Here is a 21,183-nt window from a genome sequence, read left to right as displayed (position 1 = left end):
ACTGCAAAGCAAGGAAGCCAAGAGATGGCTCTGTCTCTAGGTGCTTGCTGCCACGCCTCATGGTTTGATTCCCAGGACCTACTTAGTAGTAGAGAACTGACCCCTGCAAGTTATCCTCCAACCTTCACAGGCAAACTTGAGAGAGAGGCGGAGACAGAGAGACAGAGACAGAGAGAGACTATGAATCTGAAGGGGGGAGAGAGAGGATAAATGTAATGTTAAAAAAAACCTGGTGGGCTGGACATACACAGGCAGGTGTCTGTAAATTTTAGGCCAGACTGGTCTACATAGCAAGTTCAGACCAACCAGGCTACAAAGGGAGACCTTGTATTAAATTAAATAGAAAGTGAAAGTTTAAACCTGAATGTTAAAAAAGAAAAAAAAAAAAGATAAAGGCACAGACAAGGGGAAAGCCCTCAGTATGAACCTGGAGTCCAGCAGCTCATGCAGGCTCCTAAGAGGCGGAGGGCCTAGGGTGTCTGGGGAGGAGGTGCTGGGGCTGGCGGGGGGGACTGGGGCTGGGAAGCAGTGCCGATTTGGATCCTGGCTTTGCCTCCTTCTCTTCTCCAAGCTTCAGGCCAATGACGTCATCGCTCCTTGCCTCAGTTTCTTCATCTATTAAATGGGGATTAGAGGAACGCTGACGTCATAGAGTCGTACAGAAATGAGCCAGTGGGTTGTAATGAGTTCAGCATTGTGCCCCACACAAAGTATCTCTTCACTAACGCCGGGCTTTCCAAACCATCGTCACCACGCTACCCATCATTGCCACCGCCACTGCGCCCTTGCTATTGTTAGGAAATTAAGAGGGGGAATGAACAATTAACATCCCGTTTAATTAGCAGAACTAAGAGGTAATGAGGACCTGAATTAGGTGCCAAAACAAATGGACAGATTGCGAAGGTAATAGAGATAATGAGCCCATAGAATTTAACATCGTAATCCCCCAAGGATATGATTTAATTGGGCTGGGGTGGGGCTGGTATCTTCGTTTTTTCAGCTCCCCACGGCGACTCTAAGGGGCAGCCAGAGTTGAGACTCGTTCCCATAATTGCAAATCCAAGCCCGGAGGCAGGGGAAAGGGGCGCTCCCCACATCCCGAATGACTTAGCATGACTCCTTGTCAGGCCAGAGGTGTGAGCGGAGCCTGGAGTTTCTCAGGTCGCAGGCACAGAAGCTGGGGCATTGGTTCTTCTTTTCTCTTTCAATTAGAGAAATAAAAACACTCCAGATTATGAAAAATTTAGCTTAGATCAGAAGTAAAATATTCGAAGACGTTTGCCCGGGGAGTAGGGCCAATGAAGAAAACAGGCTGCATACTTGGAGAGATTTGGTGAGTCATGTGGAGTCTGTCAGGGAAGGGTGTCCAAACAAGTCCTAACCCGGCCGCTGCCGTGGGGGCGGGGCTGAGTGCCACTATGACTTCCATTTACACCTTTAAGGCAAGCTGGGGGTGGAAAATGGGGAAATCGCCTGTGTTGTTACTGTTTGGTTTTCCTGCTTTGCTTTGTTATAAAGGTTTTATTTTTATGTTATGTGCACCAATGCCTGCCTGCCCCGTCTGTGTACTATGCACGTGCTTGGTGCCTAGGTAAGACGTAAGAGGGTGTCAGATCCCCTAGAGCGGTGGTTCTCAACCTGTTGACTCACGGCCCCTTTGGGACCAAATAACCCTCTCCCAGGGGTTGCCCAAGACCATTAGAAATCACAGATAGTTACATTACAATCCATAACACTAGTGAAATTACACCTATGAAGTAGCAATGAAATAATTGTATGGTTGGGGGTCACCACACCATGAGGAACTGTCTTAAAGGGTTGCAGCATTAGGAAGGTTGAGAACCACTGCCCTGGAAATAATTACAGATGGTTGGGAGCCACCCTGTGGGTGCTGGGAACTGAACCCAGGTCTCCAGCAAAAGCAGCCTGTGTTCTTAACCACTGAGCCATCTTGCCAGTCCCCTGTGTAACTATTTATGGTATTTGTTCCCATAATCTCACTGCTTGGGGGCGAGATTGTGCTGACCCCCACATTGACTCTACTCTCCAGGCCCGAGCACTGTCTTTCGCCACTCTGTTCCCAGAGTGCCGAGCAAAGAAAAAAAAAACCGTCTCTGCTTTGTTCATAAACATTTACCAGCATCTTCCATATGCAGAGGAGAACTTGTTAAGGGAGTGGGGGATGGTCTGTGAGAAGATGGACAGTCCTTGTGTACATCTCCTTACTCCAGGGTCCCCTCCTTCCTCTCATTCAGAAATGATAAATGCCGTGCATGAGTCAGCTGTGGAGACATACACCTATAATCCTAGTACCTAGGAAGTTGAGGCAGGAGACTCAGAAGGTCGAGCCAACATGGACTACACAGCAAGGCCTTCTCTCAAAAGACACAAAAATGACACACAGGGTGTTATATATACTGTGTTGCTTGAGAGAGTGCCAAAGGACATAGAGGAAGACAGCTGGTCTATGTGCCGCTACATGTCATTGGCGCATGTGTGTGTGCACGTGCGTGTGCGTGCGTGCCTGTGTGTGTGTGTGTGTGTGTGTGTGTGTGTGTGTGTGTGTGTGTGTGTGTACAGGCATTCACGACCGTACTTGGTTTTGAGGGTCTGAGGATTGAATTCAGGGCCCCTTGCACGCTCGGCTGGTAAAGGTGCCGGCTGCCAAGCCCGACAACCTGAGTTCTTCCATCACCGAAATCTACATGGTGGAGAGAGAGAAGAGATTCCCGCAAGTTGCCTCTGACTTCCACTCACATGCACACACACATGACAAGTAAACCCATAAAAACGTAGTAACATTTTAAAAAAGAGCAATATCACTAATAGAACGAGGGGGAAAGGCTGGTGAGTACCCGGAATAAAGCCTGCAGCCCATGGCCACTGTCACCCTGATATTTTAGGCAGCGAATACCCTATTTTATCATTGTACGTTGAGTCCTTCTCAGAAGCAAATTGGAGAGCTGCGTGTCAGATGGCTAGTGGCCGAGTCAGTGCCTGGATACTTTCCTTCTAAGGACCACAATCTCACTGCCCAAGCCCCGAGCCCTGAGCCCCACGCTGAGAAGCCTGATGTTGCCGAGCAGGTGAACGCTCTCAGAGTCACTTGATGGGCTTTCCCTTTTAGTATCATGCATTGCAGAGGGCGTGTGGTGGCACACATCTGTCATCCAAGCACTTGAAGAGTTAGGGGCAGGATGGCCAAGAGGAGTTTAAGGTCATATTCTCAGCTACTTAGTCAGTCCAAGGCCAGCATGAGCTCTGTGAGGCCATATCTAGCTACCTATAAATAAATAAATAAAATTTGTATGTGGTTATGTGCAACCCTATCTATCTATTCATAAGCAAATAAATAATGGGTTCATAAATAAATGAAATTTATGTTTTCCCTCTCCATCTCACCAGACGACCTGTGTAAACCTGGAAGTCTCCGAAATCCATACGTCTGTGGCTCACTCCATTCCTCTCCATACTGACTGTACTTCTTTTTACTTAATAGTATTTTTTGATTTGTCTGGAGCTTCAGACTTTCCTATCTGAAGCTCCCACCACTTTTCATCTGGATCTACAAATCCAGCCCCTGGGGTTTTTCCTCTCCCTCCTTCTGTGTATGTTTTCCCCTTTTCCATTTCTGATAAGCTGATAGTAACTTAGAAATGTGATCTCTGAACACCTTAGGTTTCTTAAGAACAAAAATATTTGCTTAAATAACCACAAGAGAGTTATCAAAACATCAAGAAAGGAACATTAGGGCCTGAAGAGATCGCTCAGTCGGTAAGAGTGTATCTGTACGAACATGACAACCCAAATTCATATCCCCAGCCCCCACATTAAAAAGGGGAAAGATGGGGCCATGCATATGTTCCTGGAACCCCAGTTTACACCAGCTCCAGTTTCAGTGGGAATAAAGTGGAAAGTGATGCACTGGGACACCCCAGGTCCTCTTCTGACCTCGGTGCACACATGGCCTTGTGCATATAACACACAAACAAAAGGAAAGAAGAAAAGCTAACATTTCACACAATTCCCTAGCCATCTTAGTTAGGTTTCTATTGCTGTGAAGAGACACCATGACCACGGCAACTCTTACAAAGAAAACATTTAATTGAGGTGGCTGGCTTACAGTTTTAGAGGTTCAGTCCATTATCATCATGATAGGGAGCATGGCGGCATGCAGGCAGATGTGGTGTTGGCTACATCTTGACCAGAAGGCAGCAGGAAGTCATCTGTCAGCCCCACTGAGGGAATCTTGAGTGAAAGAGACATCCAAGCCCACCCTCACAGTGACACACTTCCTCCAACAAGGCCACACCTCCTAACAGTGCCACTCCCTTTGGGGACCATTTTCTTTCAACGCTAGCCCACAGTAAGAATGGCCCTGTCTTCCATCCCAAGTCCCATCTGCGCTCATCCGTTGGGTTTCATCGGTGTGCCTTTGGTTTCCAGTCAGCACACGGCCTCAGCCCTGCTCTTCTTTCCTTGACTCTCACAGGCAAGCCAGCCTTTCTGTTGTCCGGCTTTTCTGTTGCTTTTGGTTTGTTGAGCCTCACATAGCTCAGGCTGGCCTCAGACTTGGATTTTCCCCCAGGATGGCCTTGAACTTCTGACCCTCCTTCCTCTGCCTCCCAAGTGCTAGGATTACAAGCGCCGGCCACCGTGCTCAGTTTATGCAGTGGGCAAGATCGAACCCGGGTCTTCCAGCACTCTGCCTCCTGCCCTACATCACCAGCCAGAGCAGCGGTTTGTAGGCTGCCCTTCAGTTAGAGTCTGTCTGATGGTCCCTCACAGCTGGGTTTGCGCGTCTTAGGCAAGAATACCTCTGTGTTAATGCCGTCTCCTCGTCCTGTCAGGAGCAGGCCCACTGTGTCAATATGGCCCCACGTTGGAGATGTTGGCGCTGGGATTAGCTGGGGCCAGGTGTTTCCACTGCGGGGCTGCTGCTTCCCCCCCCCCCCAGGTGGCTAATGAGTGCTCTGTGGGGAGAGGATTGGAGGTTGCATGTGCTTTCTCACCAAATATTTACCCACTGAGTGTGAAAGCGGGAACTGCATCCTTCCTTCTAGTCCAGTGGCTCTCGACCTTCCCAATGCTGCGACCCTTTAACACAGTTCTTCGTGAGGTGGTGACCCCCCAACCCTAACGTTATTTTCGTTGCCACTTCATAACTGTAATTTTGCTACTGGCCTGAAGCTAATGTTTTCCAATGGTCTTGGGCGACTCCCCACCCCCACCCCCAAGGCCATTTGCCCCTGGGGTCGTGACCCACAGGTTGAGAACCATGTTTCTATTCCTTTCTAGAAGTGCACTTTGGCTTCTTTGAAAAACCTTGCCCCTCCCCCTCTCCGACTTTCACATGGACTAGAATCAACAATGTAGAGAATCAAACGTGTGCCCTTGATAACACAGAGAGCTGAACGGATCAGTGGGGGGGGGGTCACTGAGATGACTCGGCAGGTAAAGGGACTCGCCAAGTCGCCAAGCTTGATGACCCGAGGTCCGTCCTTGGGACCCATACCATGGAAGGACCGAGTCTACCACGGCAAGTTGTCTTCTGACACCCACATCCAGGCCATGGCACACACATGTACACAAACGCGCGTGCGCACACGCACACACAGTGGTTTTGTGGTTTTGACATTGTCTCCCTCTAGTCATGGCTGGTCTCAAACTCACTCATCCATTGTGCTGGCTAAAATGGGTGGACTCTAAGTGTGAACTTAGTGATAAAATCAAAAACAAACAAACAAAAACCAGGGCTGAAGACATGGCTCAGAGGTCAGGAGCACTGGTATACGAGCAGACAGAACACTGTATACATGATAAATAAATACTTAAAAATCCAAAACCACTTCCTTCTGTCCAACTGAGTGGGGATGTGGTATTTTCTAACAACAGTCTGAATTGCGAGGATTTTTTAATGTTTTCCGTTGCTCAGTGACAGAGGCCTGTCATCAGGGAAGAGTGCTATGAGTTTGAAGCCAGCCTAGGTTACAAGGCAAAACCCTGTCTCGAACCGGTTTTCCCTCGGACACACACGGGAAGGAATGGCGGCAGCAAGTGATTGAAGATGAAGTAACCGTCGTTTCTCCTTGTCTCCCACTCCCAAGAATGGGGAAGCGAGAGCTCTGGTCAGGAAGGGGTTGTCCAAGGGAGTCTGTTAGTGCTCCAGCTTGCAAAGCCTTCCAGATGGACCATTGCATAAAAGGACCCGCAGGCGCATTCCAGTTCCCAGAGTTTTATCTCTCGCTGTCCCGCAGGTTCTTGTCTTATCTGTGCATCTTTCCTGGCCTGCATCGTGGTCCTGGTCAGGTCTCAGGGGTTGGAAAGTTTCAGTATGGATTTTCGTGTTCAGCTGTTTTAGAAACATGGTCTCTCTATAGAACCCAGATTGGCCTCAACTTCATTTCTTTTTAATTTTTAAAAATTGTGTGTGAGCAGGACGGTGGTGGCGCACACCTTTAATCCCAGCACTCGGGAGGCAGAGCCAGGTGGATCTCTGTGAGTTCGAAGCCAGCCTGGGCTACCAAGTGAGTTCCAGGAAAGGCGCAAAGCTACACAGAGAAACCCTGTCTCGAAAAAAAACCAAAAAAAAAAAAAATTGTGTGTGTGTGAGCGCACGCGGGAAGGGGGGGGATGTGCTATGGCACACGTGTGGAGCTCAAAGGACACCTTGTGGCAGTCAGTTCTCTCCTTCCACCACGTGGGGCCCAGGCATCAAGCTCAGGCCGTCAGGCTCGGGGGCCTTTGGCTGCTGAACTCTCTCCCTAACCTCAACAACTTCTTCAAGCTTCTGGAAGCCAGGGTCACAGGTGTGACCCATCGTGCCCAGCCTGTTTGGAGGCACTAGAGCTCGAACCCAGGGCTTTCCTGGTGTTCGGCTGCTGTGGGTACGCTGACAGGGACCCCGCTTCCTTCTCTCGCACCTCCCCTGGCCTCTGGGAGCGCCCCAAACACACCGCGCGCCCTGCCCACCTCAAGCCACTACACCAGGGTCGCTTTGCCAGAGTCCCCCCCCCCCCCCACCTTTTGTTTCGTGTCTGACCAGTTCCTGCCTTCGGTCATTTAAGTCGTTTTCCTGGGGACCTTTTCTGTGGCCTCCCTGAACAGCCGGACAAACACCCGCATTTCTTATCTGTCTTTCCAGTTTACTTTTTCTTGGTGTTTATCAAACACTCCGTATTCTCTTCATATACCATGAGGACAAGTACTTTTGTCTAAATAGATCAGGTTCTCTCTTCTGGTGAGATTTGTGTGTGCGTGTGTGTGTGTGCGTGTGCGTGTGTGTGTGTGTGTGTGTGTGTGTGTGTGTGTGTGTGTGTGTCTGCATGAGTTTATGTACAGGTGCCCTTGGAGGCCGGAAGGCATCAGATCCCCTGTAGCTTTACATTACAGACAGATGTGGGACACCATGTGAGTGCTGGGAACCGAACCCAGGTCTTCAGCAAGAGCAGTAAGTGCTCCTAACCACCGAGTCATTTTTCCAGCCCCAGATAAAGTTCTCTTACTGCCTCAGTAAGACCTAGAACACGTCACAGAGTGAAAACGAAAGCACTTCTTATTTATTTTTGTGACCCTTAACTTTCTGTGAGGCCAGTTGTTCCCTGCTCTGTCAGCTCCAGCTCTGTGGCTGTCCAAATCAGTGCCTGTCCCGTGCAGATTCTCCACAGTCATGTAACCCATTAACAGAAGTGTCATTGCATTGGTCACAGTAGAGACAGACTCTATGTGGGAGCACATGCTTCCTCTGCTTGACAGGCTGGGGTAGGGGGTTGCTAAGGAGCTTACTTACAGTGTGAGCTGAGAGTCTTTTGTTGGGCTGGGGATGTGCCTCCGTTGGTAGCATTTGCCTAACACACTCACAAAGCCCTGGGTGCCATCCCTAGCACTACGTAATGATGCACACCTGTAACTGAAGAACTCAGGAGGTGGAGGCAGGAGGACCAGAAGTTCAGGGTCATCCTTCACTACATAGTAGATCTGAAGCCAGCCTGGGCACATGAGATCCTGTCTCAGAAAAGGAAAGGGGGGATGGAAGAAGGAAAGAAATCATTGAAGAGTTCGAGAGGTATTTGTCTATCAAGGAAGATGTCCAATTTTGGATTTTATTTTATCTGTTTAGGGTTTGTTTGGTTGGCATTTTGAGACAGGGTCTTTCTCCAAAGCCCTGGCTGTGTAGACCTCATTGTGTAGACCAGGCTGGCCTTGAACTCACGGAGATCCACCTACTTCTGCCTCCGGAGTGCTGAGATCAAAGGCATGTGCCATCACGCCTGGGCTGGTTTCTTTTGTTTTCTTTTGTACGTTTATTTACTGGGGGCCGAGGGGAAGCACATGCCTCCTGGTGGGTTTATGTGGGTCAGAGGACTACTTCCAGGAACCGCTTTCTTCTTCCGTCTTGGGAGTTCCTGTGATTGAATTCATGTTGTCAAGCTCGGCGACCCAAACCCCTACCGCCTGAGCTGCCTCACCAGTCCTTCTTGTCCAAATTTTAACTAAGTTCCTCGTCTTTGCCTCACTTCTTGTTGCATGGAAATCTTTCACCCTTATTTTCTGCACCAGCTGGCTCCTTCTGGAATATTTTGCTAATTTGAAGATAGTCTTGGGAGTAATTTAGAAACAGGTGGCCAGAAATTGGAGAGGAATCCAGAGACTGTGGCGTGGGGGAAGTAGGAAATTTGGGAGCAGTAGCTCTGACACTGTTGGGCCAGCAGTCAGAAGCACGCACTGCTCTCACAGGGGAACCAGGTTTGGACTGGCACCTTCACTGTGGTTCACAGCCGTCCTGACTCCAGTGCCAGGGGGGGTCGATCCAGTGCCTCTGACCTCTGCGGTCATCAGATGTGCACATGGTACGCATTCGTACATACAGGCAGACACTCATACACATAAAATAAAGTTGAAAAATCTAAAACAAGTGGGCTGGAGAGATGGCTCAACGGTTAAGAGCTGAGTTAACCGGCTGCTCTTCCAGAGGTCCTGAGTTCAATTCCCAGCAACCACATGGTGATTCACAGCCATCTATAATGAGATCTGGTGCCCTCTTCTGGCTTACAGGCGTACATGCAGACAGAGGGCTATATGCATAATAAACAAATCTTTAAGAAAAAAAGAAAAGAAAAGCAAAATCTAAAACAGAATTCATTTATTAAAGAGAAATAAGGCCGATATGGTTGCACACACCTTTGATCCCAGCACTCGGAGGCAGAGGCAGGTGAATCTCTGAGTTCAAGACCAGCCTGGGCTACAGAGCGAGCTTCAGGACAGCCAGGGCTACACAGAGAAACCCTGTATCAAAAATAAAACCAAATAAACAAACAAAACACAGAGAGAGACAGAGACATATGTGGAGTTAGAAAGGAGGCATCTCATGAATTTGCTTAAAGAAGAGCTTTGTCGGCATCTGTAATGGGATGCATGCAGAGGAAGTTGCTCTCTGTCATAAAACTTTAAGCAGTGGATTAACAAAAAACAAAAGAAGATCTGGACAGATGGACAGTAGGACACGCTCACTGTCATGGACACCTATGTATGTGGGCCAGCATAATGGCTCAGCCTGGTGATCTGAGGCTCTAGTCCTGAAACCCATATGGAAGGAGAGAACCAATTCACTGATTTCCGCAAGCACATTGTAGCATGTGTGTGCGCACACACATGAACACACACACAAATAAATGTTTAAAATAATTTCAAATTAGGGCCAATGGCAGCACACACCTTTAATCCCAGCACTAGGGAGGCAGAGGCAGGCGGATCTCTGTGATTCAAGGCCAGCCTGGTCTACAGAGTGAGTTCCAGGACAGCCAGGGCAGTTACACAGAGAAATCCTGTCTCCAAAAAAAAAAAAAAAAGGAATGAAGCCTTACTGCGTGAAATGTGAGGTGTGCCGAAGGAAATTGGAAGCTTCGTATTGAGGTGTGACAACACACTTATGTGCTGGTTCTTGTCTTGTAACACATCTCGGCTTAGCCGAGCCCACCTAAGGAGCCATTGGGTCGTAGGAATGCACTTAGGTAACACGCAAGGAGCTTGGGGGCTGTTCCTGCAGCAAACCCGAGGTTAAAACTGAAGGGACGCGGCAGAGCTGATACTTTCTGTTGCCTGGCTTGGCCGACAGAAGTCATGGAGCCACCCTTGGCTTGCTGATCACCTGGGACAGATAGAAGAGCTGGAGTGTGGCGGGATGCTGTAGCGGAGCCTCCAAGTCCTCCTTGGGGCTCTCCTTCCAGCCCCACATTTTATGATCTCAGTAGGTTGTACCTGGAGGGACACGGTCTGCTGGAGCCTCTCCCAACCGCTTCCTGTCCCGTTCCTTCCCAGGGGCTTTGTGATGTTTCAGAGAAGCCCATGGCACTGCGAACATTCTTGGTTTTCGTTCTTCCCTGCCTTTCTGCATAGTCTCTCATGAACAGCACCCCGGCCACCACCATCAAGAAAAGGTGGTCTCTGTCAGCAAACAGATCATTGATGGTGGGTGGGACTCACGTTTTGAACACTGTTAGTTGCCTCCTGGAGTGTTAGGTGCCTTCCTGGGCAGCCATCGTGAAGTCCACAACTCCTTTGTGAGGGATGAAAAAGGGAAGGCGCTAATCTCTCCTGAGCCATACGCTCCCATGCACCTGATTTTTGATCAGGTTAAGAAGGGGAGAAAATAATGAGGAGGGGGCTCTGGTGGAGGGTTTTTCCATGGGGCAGCCATTAGGGGTTCCCTTTACTTTGGGCTTGAAACACGCCCTGAAGTATGAGGTGGAGGTAGGGCTTTACTTCCCTAGGAGCTGGGAGTTTGAAGAGATTCCAACCTGGGAAAGACTGAAGCAGGCTGTGGTGGCCGCAAGCCGGCCTAGGTTACAGTTAAACCCATGCCCTAGAAAGGTAAAGACGGGCCAGGGAGGTGGCTCAGCAGATAAAGGGCTTGCTCTGAAAGTGTGGGGACCAGAGGGAGTTGGGGTCCTCAGAACTCATATAAAACCTAAGCCAGTGTGGCGGCCTCCTCCAGGCTCGGTAGATACAGACCCCTCCCTAGGCAAGCAGTCTAGCCCAAATCAGAAAGCGATGGGTTCAGCAAGAGCCCTGCTCAGTAAGTCAGGAGAATGGTCAAAGAAGACAACCCGATGTCAACTTGGGCCTCCCTATGTGTACACATACACACAAAACTTTAAAATGGACAAGACACCCGGGCTAGGGAAGTGCCCGGGCCGTGGAGCTTGCAGGAAGGATTTGGCTCTGTTCTGGATGGGTGCATTCCTCCCGGAGCAAGCACCTGTGTCCACCGAGGTTGTCCACCGAGGCTGTGCATTCCTGATCCATGACCTCAGCTGTGATCATCAGCCCTGGGGGCAGCTGGAGAGGGAGGAGAGGGAGGAGAGCAGAGTAGGACTGTGGCCTGAAAGAAGAGGCCAGACTTAGAACAGTTCTTGCTTAGCAGCGTTTACTTCCTGTCTGGCCCCTTGAAGTTCATTTCCTGAACAATGTTGCCCCCTAGTGGCCAATAGTAGCCCACAGGCCATCTAGGTTGGTTTTATACCTAGGTGGCAAATTGAACTCCTTGCTCTGTGTTCTTTGACTCAATGGCATGTGGGCCACTGAGACTTTTTACTAGAGGGAAGGAGGTGGAGAGAGAGTAACAGAGAGTGCTACATCCCCGGGCTGGCTTTCACCTCGCTATGTAGCAAAGAACGACCTTCGACTCCTGATCTTTCTTCTTCCACTTGCCCAGTGCAAGTGCCTGGATCACAGATACATGCCACCACACTCAGTTCATGCAGTGCTGGGGATCAACCCCAGGCCTTCAAGCATGCCAGACAACCAAGGCATACACCCCAGCCCAAGACTCCTCTACTATAAAATGACAAGATGATACAAATAAGTGAAAATTAAAAACCAAGGCATACACCCCAGCCCAAGACTTCTCTGCTATAAAATGACAAGATGATACAAATAAGGATAAACTAAAAACTGAGGCATGAAGGCTGGAACAGATGACCATGAGTTTGAGACTCGCCTGGACCATATAATGAGATGATGTCAAAAATAATAAATGACATGAGAAGTTGGTGGCAGGCTGGCTTAAGTGGTGTGATTGTGTAGCATCCATTTTTTAAAATCATAGTTAATGTGTTTTCCCAATTGAGATGGTTTTGTGTGATTCTCTTTTTTTTTTCACTATTATTGTGGGGGGGGCATCCTTGTTCCATGGTATTCTCACGGAGGTCAGAGGGCCTACTATGTGGGTTCTAGGTATAGAACTCACATGTCAGGCATGGTAGAAAACACCGTGACCCACTGGACCATCTGACCATTGTCTATAATTCTTCTACCCCTTACTTTTCTTTGGTAATAGTCCTATTATGTTTATGATACCAATAGTCACCCTTTGACAAACCATCCCCAAGAAACCCAAGTTCATCCTTTGGATGCACTGGGTTCTTAGCAATCTGATGTTAGAATTATCGTTTACGCTTTTAGCTGTGCGGTACGTTTGTGGGTGGAGAACCATTGGTGACGGCCCGTGGATAAAGTGAGAACAGTCCTCATGCTACTGCATCTAACAAGCCCAGAGGACTTAGGAAGTTGCTCACTGTAAAGCCCGTGTCCACCACCAAGGCCAGCAGCACGGCTCATCATGGGGATGGGCTTTCCACCCCTTGCTCTGCTACCTTCTCTGCAGAAAGACCTGTGAGCCTAGGAAGCTCCGGGGACTGAGCAGATGAGGGTTTGTGGTGTGAACCCCGGGTGAACAGAAGGGCTACAGGAAGTGGCAGAGAGTTGAGAGCGCCCTTCATCTCTAAGTCTGAACTCAGTGACGAACCTGAGATCTCCCGTTTCCATGGAAGGGGTCTAGAAAGTGTGCCAAGCCCTCTCCCACCTAGAGCGGTGCCATAGCCCATTAGAACTGAGCGGCCCGCGGGTGCCCACCGCACTTGGGAAGAGGTGCAGTGCGGGGTTAGAGAGGCGTTCGCCGTCCTCTCACCCTCCTCTCTAGGCCTGTTATGAGGACTGGATAGGGCGTGGCACACATTCCAACGGTGCATGACAGTACACACCGTCTCCCTGGCTCTGGGCCTAGTCCGTCTTCTCTCTCTTGCAGTCCAACAAGGTTCCTGTTGTCCAGCACCCTCATCACATGCACCCGTTGACACCCCTCATCACCTACAGCAACGACCACTTCTCCCCTGCATCCCCTCCCACGCATCTCTCCCCGGAGATCGATCCAAAGACAGGTGAGTGGTCCCTGGTACGGGCTGTGCATCCATGGGGCGGCCAGCTTTCCTTTGGGGTGGGGTACCGAAGAGTCCTTGGATGAATAAGATCTGTGTTCAGGTCTTGTTGCAGCTCTCAAAAGGTTGCTCGCCTAGCCGGTTCGCTGGAGTAGTGTTTTGTTGTTTTGGTCTGGTGGGTTTTTTTTGTTTGTTTGGTTGGTTTTAACCTATGCCCTCCCACCTCTCCACACTAAGAGGCCATTGTGAGGACTAGAAGCAATGAGACCAGTTAAGTACAGAGGCTGGTACCATTGTAAATTCAGAGTGCTGTCCTGTCTATCCGAGGCTGTGCCTCCATAAACCAGGATGTATGCCCTCACCATACATTTCAAATAGGAGCCTTCTGGACAGACTTTAAAATATCTATAAAACAGAGGGCGGGCCTGACGTGATGTGTTGTTGGTGATAACTAACTGCCCACCATACCTGTCCATCCCTGGGAGCCAAGGTCTCCATGACCTTCCTACTGAGTCACTGTGGTTCTAAGACGTTTCAGAGCCCTTGTTTGGAGAAATAATGATCATTGCAGGGTGGTGGGGTGGGTGAACGTAGAGTGGAAATCCAGAGTTTAGAGGCAGGGTGGTTGATTGGCAGAACAAGTTTATTGTACTGGGAATGAAGCAGGTTTTCTAGAACATTAGTTAAAGGTGATTCGGGGTACTTTTTGCTCCCTGTTGGGTATGTCCTGGACCCTGTATGCATCCCTGTCCAGTCAACAACAGAAAGTTACAACCACAAAGACACTAGAGAGAAGGCTTATGGGTCCTCCCTCCCTTGGGTGCCCTTGAGTGGCAGCCCAGAGCTGCCAGCAGGGGGAAAGGGCAGACATGAGGAGCGACAAGGCTTCCCAGGGTGTGGACAACCTGGGCATGCAGGGGAAGGCGCTCCTGTTGGGTGTGAGGGAAGCACTTGACACCTCTCTCTTCGGAAGCAGGAATCCCCCGGCCTCCTCATCCCTCTGAGCTCTCGCCATACTACCCACTGTCTCCAGGAGCTGTTGGACAAATCCCCCATCCCCTCGGCTGGCTTGTCCCACAGTAAGGAGACCCACCGCCTCTCCTACCCTCATTGCCCCCTCTGCTGAGCTCTGCCTTCTGCACCCCAGAACTTAGACACCCTCACTCCCGCCTTGGCCAGCTTCCTCCCAGCTCCTCTGACTTCCTGCCCTTACTTCTCTCCAGCCCCCTCAGTCTTGGCCTTAAATACCCCAGTCTGACTAAATTATCTCGCTCCTTCCTCACCCTCACAGGCAAGGACAGCCTATGTACTCCCTCCCGCCTGGTGGCTTCCGGCATCCTTACCCTGCCCTCGCCATGAATGCCTCAATGTCCAGGTTAGTCTTGGGGCTGGGGCTGTCAACAGGAAGTGTTGGGCTATTTGTCTATTAGCGACTGCCACTTCTGGCCGTGAACCAGCCTGTCCCCTGTAGGTTAGTGAGCAGGTATGGGGTTCCCCGGTCCTCGCTTCTCTTTGATGAGGGGCTACCTCTTGCCCAATGCTCCTTACACCATAACCCCATGGAATATGGACCCCAGGACTCACACACACACACACACACACACACACACACACACACACACACCTCTGTTTGTCATTCCACCCGCATCCAGCACCAGGCTTGGGTACCTTGTGTGTGCCAAGGGAAGGAATAGCAAGCATCCTTAGGCAGCCCCCAAAACCGACACCCTAGCTCTGCAGATGACAACCATCTGGGTGGCACACAGCCCTTGCCTCTCCGTTCTCATTTGTTTCCATTTGTGACGCAGCCTGGTCTCAAGCCGGTTCTCCCCACACATGGTGGCCTCTGCCCATCCTGGCCTGCCCACCTCAGGAATCCCCCACCCTGCCATCGTCTCCCCCATTGTGAAGCAGGAGCCAGCGCCTCCCAGCCTGAGTCCTGCAGTGAGCGCGTAAGTAAGAGGCCGTCTGGATGGAGGCGGGGGGGGGGGGGGGGGGGGGGGGGGTGAGCGACTGGCCAGTCTGCACAGCCCATGCCGCTTGGTTTTCTCTCCTGGTGTCAGCTTGCCATCTTAGCCCCGTCTTCTCTCCTGGAGGCTGTTCTCGTCGAGTGTCTGCGACCCTTCCTTTAAGACTTGATGCGTCCGTTCTCATAGTCAGGTTCTAGCGGCTGTGAGGAACGAAGGAAGCTTTCAGCTTCCCTTCTGGCCCTGTCATCCCCATAAAATATGAGGCCGGAGAAGAGAAGGAAATTCTCTCGAGGACTCGTGAGAGCTGATGCCAGAGCAGAGACCCAGACGTTATCCTCTCTGCTGCAAAGACAGCAGGAAAGCCCACACCACTAGCACCGTGGCTGAGTAGCCCAGAGAGCCATGCCCTGCCCTCCTTCTCTCTCCTCCACCTCTTCCTATTATTATTATTATTATTATTATTATTATTATTCCTCTCTCTCTCTCTGCCCAGACCCTTAAAGCAGTCATACATGGCTACGCAAACAGGCCTCTCCTCCCAGAGGCCTTGGTCAGCTGCCTCAGTGAAGGCAGGGATGGGGAGCCGGATTATGGGGGTACCTAACCTACAGCCACATTCCTCCACAGGAAATCCCCGGTTACCGTGAAAAAGGAGGAGGAGAAGAAGCCGCACGTGAAAAAGCCTCTAAACGCCTTCATGTTGTATATGAAGGAGATGAGGGCCAAGGTGGTCGCTGAGTGTACCCTGAAGGAAAGTGCAGCCATTAACCAAATCCTGGGAAGAAAGGTGAGCCGCCCCCCCCCCCCCCCCCCCCCCCCCCCCCCCCCCCCCCCCCCCCCCCCCCCGGCTGACTTGCCCTGGCATCCGCCTCCATGTCCCCTACCCTGACTGCGTGTGTGTCTTACCCCTTTCTCCCTCAGTGGCACAACCTGTCTAGAGAAGAACAGGCCAAATACTACGAGCTTGCCCGGAAAGAACGGCAGCTTCACGCTCAACTCTACCCAACCTGGTCAGCTCGGGACAACTACGTAAGTGTTCGCGCTGTGCCAGCACCCAGACCCCTCCCCAGCCCCACCCCACCCCCCTGGAGCTGCACGGGCGCATCTTCAGGATGCAGAGGCGAGAAAGCAAGCAGCTTCAGTTTGCTTTTAGAGGAGAAGCCATGTTCTGTTCTCTAGAAATAAGGAAGCCAAGTTTGAATTCTTAGGGAAGCCATGTCTAGAAATTCTTCGAAACTTGTCAGATTTTTGAATATATGATTTTCTTCTTTTTTTTTTTCTGGTAAGAGGGTTCATAGCTGCATCAAATTTTCAGAGGGACCTGGGACACCACAGAAAAGATCAACAACCAGTCCAGGGCGATGCTCAGTAGATAAAATGCTTGCTTTGCAAGCAGACGAGTGTTAATCTTTGACACCTACATACAAAGCAGAGCGTGGTGCTGTGTTCTTAGACCGGAGAAGGGGAGCAAATCCTCGGGGTTCACTAACCAGCCTAGCCTGTGTGGCGAGTTCCAGGCCAGTGGAGAGACCTTGTCTCCAAAAGAGGTAGACAGTGCCTAAGGAATGACATCTGGTCCTCTGGTCCCCATATGCATTGTACACATGCACATGCACACAGACACACAGACACAGACACACACACACACACACAGTCGGGTAGGGGCTAAACAGAATAGCTTGAAGGCCCTCAAGACCAAGAGGCCTGGCTGCCCCAACCAGAGGGACTTTTTGAGAAAGAAGGGCAGGGTCGCTCTGCCTCCTTTCCCAGCCCAGTCCTCCAGCACCCTCACCAGGAGCAATCAAGAGAAAAAGGCTGGCACCTGTGTCCTGAGGCGGCCTGGTCTGGGATCCTCTTGCCAGGCTGGTGTTATTCTGTCCCTAGTCATCTTGTCCTGCGACCATATTTTTCAGGGCAAGAAGAAGAAGAGGAAGAGAGAAAAGCAGCTGTCACAGACACAGTCACAGCAGCCAATCCACGAGGCGGAGGGTGAGTCCTGGCCTGGGTCCTCCGGGAGAGCCCTGTTGTCAGCCCGCCTCATGTGAAACTCTGGAGGGTTTGGGGGAGGAGGGTCCCCAGTTCCTCTCCTTAAGATCATCAGCATTTTAAATGGAGAGAGGCCGACAATCTTTTCAAAGCTCAGGCATGTCTCAGTCCCACTGAGTTGTCCCTTAAGGGTTATGTCCTGTATACAGTAAAAACAGGAGTTAGCTGGAATGAATCTCTGAAATTAAAATCCCTTCCAAAGGTGGCGGGCTAGAGGTAAACACGGTGCCTGGACTAGTTACTTTTCTCGTTGCCTTGACAAAATACCTGATAGCTGACAAAGCCCCGTCAGGAAAGATTTGATCCATCTCAGAGCTGAGGGGACTGTCCCTCATGGTGGGCGGACCTGGCAGCTGTCACCCTGTATTCTCGGTCGGTAGGCAGGGAGGTGAATGGGTGCCCAGCTTGCTTTCTCCTTTGGATTTAGTCTAGGACACTGCCTTTGTTCAGGGTGGGTCCTCCTGGCTCTGTTAAAACTCTCTGGAAACATGATGGACACACTTAGAGGTGTGTTTCCATGGTGACGCTGAAGATTGCCCATCACACCACTTATCTGTGAATTCACCGGGATTAGGTGTTCTTTGGTGGCATGCCAGAAGAACAGTGTTCGCCTTTGTTCAGGAACCACGTCCCACAAGAAGCTGAGCTGGATGATGGCTAGCACCGAGCGTTGCCCTGGGTGACGGGATTTTAGGTCCTGGCCTTCATCTCATGCTCATCTCAGCATAGAGCCGATAGGTAACACGTGTGCAGATGCTTGTGCCATTTGTGGTGCGTCGGCCCTCCTTTCTGCCGCGTAATCTGTGTATTCCTGTGTACAGCACACGGTAGTGAAATACAGAGACAATACGAAATCTGTCACGTGCCACGGTGCTCGGCAGGAGTGAGTGCCCCATCTCTGTGCCATTAGCCAAGGAGTTGAAGGCAAACGGAGCAGAGAGTCGTCTCAACAGTTAAGGGATTTAAGGCAGGGATGAAAAGGAGGAAGACGTTGAGTCATTTCTTTCCGATCATATTGTAAGTGGGTCTTTGTCAGTGTGGGTATTTGGTCTTTGGATTGTGCCTTCTCTGGGCGTCCTTAAGTGTAGTTTCCTAATCTTGGAATCTTTAAAAAGCCTGGAGATGCAGCTCAGTGGAAGGATGCTTGCCTTAGCATGCATGCAGCCCTGAGCCTGATGGCCAACACCACCTAAAACAGGGGTGGTACTGAGTGTCTGTCCCCACCCTCCAGAGGTTGGCTTCAGTCTGAGGCCAGCCTGGGATACATGAGAGCCTGTCTCAAGCAAACGTATAAACCAAGGACTGGAGATATACCTGGGTGGAGAGTCTGGGCAAGCATGAGGACCTGTGTTCAGACACTCAGGACCCACGTGAACGTCACCATGGCAGCCTGGTCATCTATCTACTAAAAACAACAGGCTTCATATCCAGTGGGAGACTCGAAAAAAGGCGGGAGGGTCTCGAGAGTTGGCTCAGCAGTGAAGAGTGCTTGTGCCCGTTTGTAACTCCAGTTATGGGAATCTAATGCCCTCTTCTGGCCTCCACAGGTACCAGGCACACACCTAGTACACAGACATACATGTAGGCAAAACATCCATACACATAAAATAATTTTCTAAAAAAATAAGGTGTAAAGCAATAAAAGATGCCCAGACTTCACCCCTGCCCTTCACACACCCCCCACAATATAATTTTTTTTCAAGTATCTTTAAAGTAATCTTAACATTTCCAGTGTACAGTCAATATCCTTTGGATTAGTTCAGGGCCCCACCATACTCCACTCCTGAGATAGCTAATCTCTGGGTGCCCCAGTCCCTTGAGTGAGGTGGCCTTGTATTTATATATAGCTTATGCTTCTCTTCCGTCTACCCGATACCAACTCTAGATGGCTTATAACGAACGCCCCGCACAGTGAGTGCTGTGCAAATAGCTGTTAGGTTCTATTTGCTTCACGAAAAAAATGCGTTTAGTGTGGACAAGGTTTTTTCCCTGAGTATTTCTCATGGGCTCTGAGTTGCATCCACAGAGTAGGAGCCACAGATGCACGCGGCTCACTGTACCGGTGTCTAGCCACTGCTTGTTCCTCTGCCCCTCCCGCTGCTGATCCTTTCTCCGTGTGTCTTTTACCTTTAGGTGCTCTGGCCTCTAAGAGCAAGAAGCCATGTATTCAGTACCTGCCCCCCGAGAAGCCCTGCGATAGCCCTGCCTCCTCCCACGGCAGCACGCTGGACTCCCCTGCCACTCCCTCCACAGCCTTGGCATCGCCAGCTGCCCCCGCGGCCACCCACTCGGAGCAAGCCCAGCCCCTGTCCCTCACCACCAAACCGGAGGCCCGAGCCCAGCTGGCTGTCCATTCAGCTGCCTTCCTGTCAGCTAAGGCGGCGGCCAGCCATTCCAGCCAGATGGGCAGCCAGCCCCCGCCGCTGCTGACCAGGCCCCTGCCCCTGGGCTCCGTGCCCGCTGCTCTGCTGACCTCTCCCCCTTCCTTCCCAGCCACCCTCCATGCCCATCAGACCCTCCCCGTGCTACAGGCTCAGCCTCTTTCCTTGGTCACCAAGTCCGCCCACTAAGCTGCCCCCTGTTCTATGCAGGCTGTCTTGGGACTCCAAGTAGTCACGATTCAGACAAGAGGAGGGGGGGGGAGAAAAAAAGGAAACATTATTGGTCAATATTTGACCACTCTGGACTGTTCTGTAAAGTGACTGGTAACCGCAGTGCTTTACGAGTGTAGATGTAACCAATAGCTGATCTTCAGGCTTTTTTTAAAAAAAAAAAGGAAAAAGAAAAAAACAAAACAAAATCTTCCTTACCCCCCCCCCAAAAAAAAAATCTTCACCAGAAAGCACTGAAAAGCAGTGTGTGTCTCGCTCGCGCTCTCCCCGTGCGCTGTGGTAGGTGTACCTGGGCGGAAGATGCCTCTCTACCTCTTCTCTTCCTGACTTTCTGCCCTCCCCTGTCCTCGCCAGCCCCCGCCTGCCCCAGCTCCCCCCACCGCATCTGCAACTTTGCGTGGCCCGGAGTTCTAGCCTGGCTCCCCTTCCTCCGGGTCACTCCTGTTCCCTAGCGCAAGTTTTTGTCATGCTTTCCACACCACCGGGGCATGCCCTTTGTCCTCTGCCCAGCGTAAGGCCATGACCGTGTGTGATGACATCTTGGCCTGACCGGGTCCCACCAGCCTTGCCCTCTCCCTCTCCGGGCCCCGAGGGGCCAGCCTCCAGCTGACGGTGGGGAACGAGGTCCTTCCTCTGACAAGGCCCCACCCCCCCACCCCTCAAAGGGACTCCAGGTGCCTCCAAGAAGTCTGCGTTTCTGTCTGGTGCCCAGCTGGGCGTTCCCACCTCGCAGCCTCAGAGCGGCTGGCAGGGCCCAGTCCCCACGGTCCGGCTCCTGTCGCCTCAGTCTGTGCTAGTACAATCTGCCCAAGCTCTAAGACCCTCTGCCCCGCCCACCTCACAAGCTTCTTCTGTGTGTATTTCATTTTGTTTTTATGGTTTTTTTGGAGCAATTTAAACTCCCAGTTTATTTTCACAAAAGAAAATAAAAATTACAGTTGCAAGACTGTTTCTGAGTGTTTCTTTAGACCTTTCGTTGAATCAAGCCGCTGCCTTCCTGCCAAGCCCTGGGTTAAATTTTTGCAGGCCACTCATCGTAGAATCATACCAGCTGAGCTTAGAAAAACCCAAGCAACTTCTAATCTTTCTTCCGCGGCAGTTGTTTTATTTTACTTTACGTGCATGAACATTTTGCACATTTTGCCTGCATGTATATATGTGCACCATGTGTGTGCCTGGTGCCCTCAGGTCAGAAGAGGGCTTAGAATCCCCTGCAACTGAAGTTATGGAGGGATGTAAACCACTGTGTAGGTGCTGGGAACCAAACTCAGGTCCTTTGCAAGAACAAATGCTCTTAACCACTGAGTCATCTCTCCAGCCCCCAACTTGGTCTTAAAGATA

At 50.8% G+C, this 21,183-nt stretch overlaps 1 protein-coding gene across 2 annotated transcripts in view; it reads left to right on the top strand.

The window, feature by feature from the left end:
* The window catches only part of Tcf7l1 (transcription factor 7 like 1), a 166,455-nt gene extending 145,667 nt beyond the window's left edge, over window positions 1-20,788 (top strand). For both annotated transcript variants that reach the window (XM_028855171.2, XM_028855172.2), the window contains 8 exons: window positions 13,085-13,217; window positions 14,191-14,293; window positions 14,506-14,589; window positions 15,023-15,166; window positions 15,812-15,971; window positions 16,106-16,213; window positions 17,098-17,173; window positions 19,364-20,788. In XM_028855171.2, the coding sequence (XP_028711004.1) occupies window positions 13,085-13,217; window positions 14,191-14,293; window positions 14,506-14,589; window positions 15,023-15,166; window positions 15,812-15,971; window positions 16,106-16,213; window positions 17,098-17,173; window positions 19,364-19,800 (1,245 nt within the window). In that variant the 3' untranslated portion in view covers window positions 19,801-20,788. The remainder of the gene's footprint in view (window positions 1-13,084; window positions 13,218-14,190; window positions 14,294-14,505; window positions 14,590-15,022; window positions 15,167-15,811; window positions 15,972-16,105; window positions 16,214-17,097; window positions 17,174-19,363) is intronic.
* Window positions 20,789-21,183: the final 395 nt, after the last annotated feature.

Source organism: Peromyscus leucopus, chromosome 3, assembly GCF_004664715.2.
Source record: "Peromyscus leucopus breed LL Stock chromosome 3, UCI_PerLeu_2.1, whole genome shotgun sequence".
NCBI lineage: Eukaryota > Metazoa > Chordata > Mammalia > Rodentia > Cricetidae > Peromyscus > Peromyscus leucopus.
Note: the sequence above shows the minus strand (reverse complement) of the source record. Positions and strands in the feature narration are given on the sequence as shown.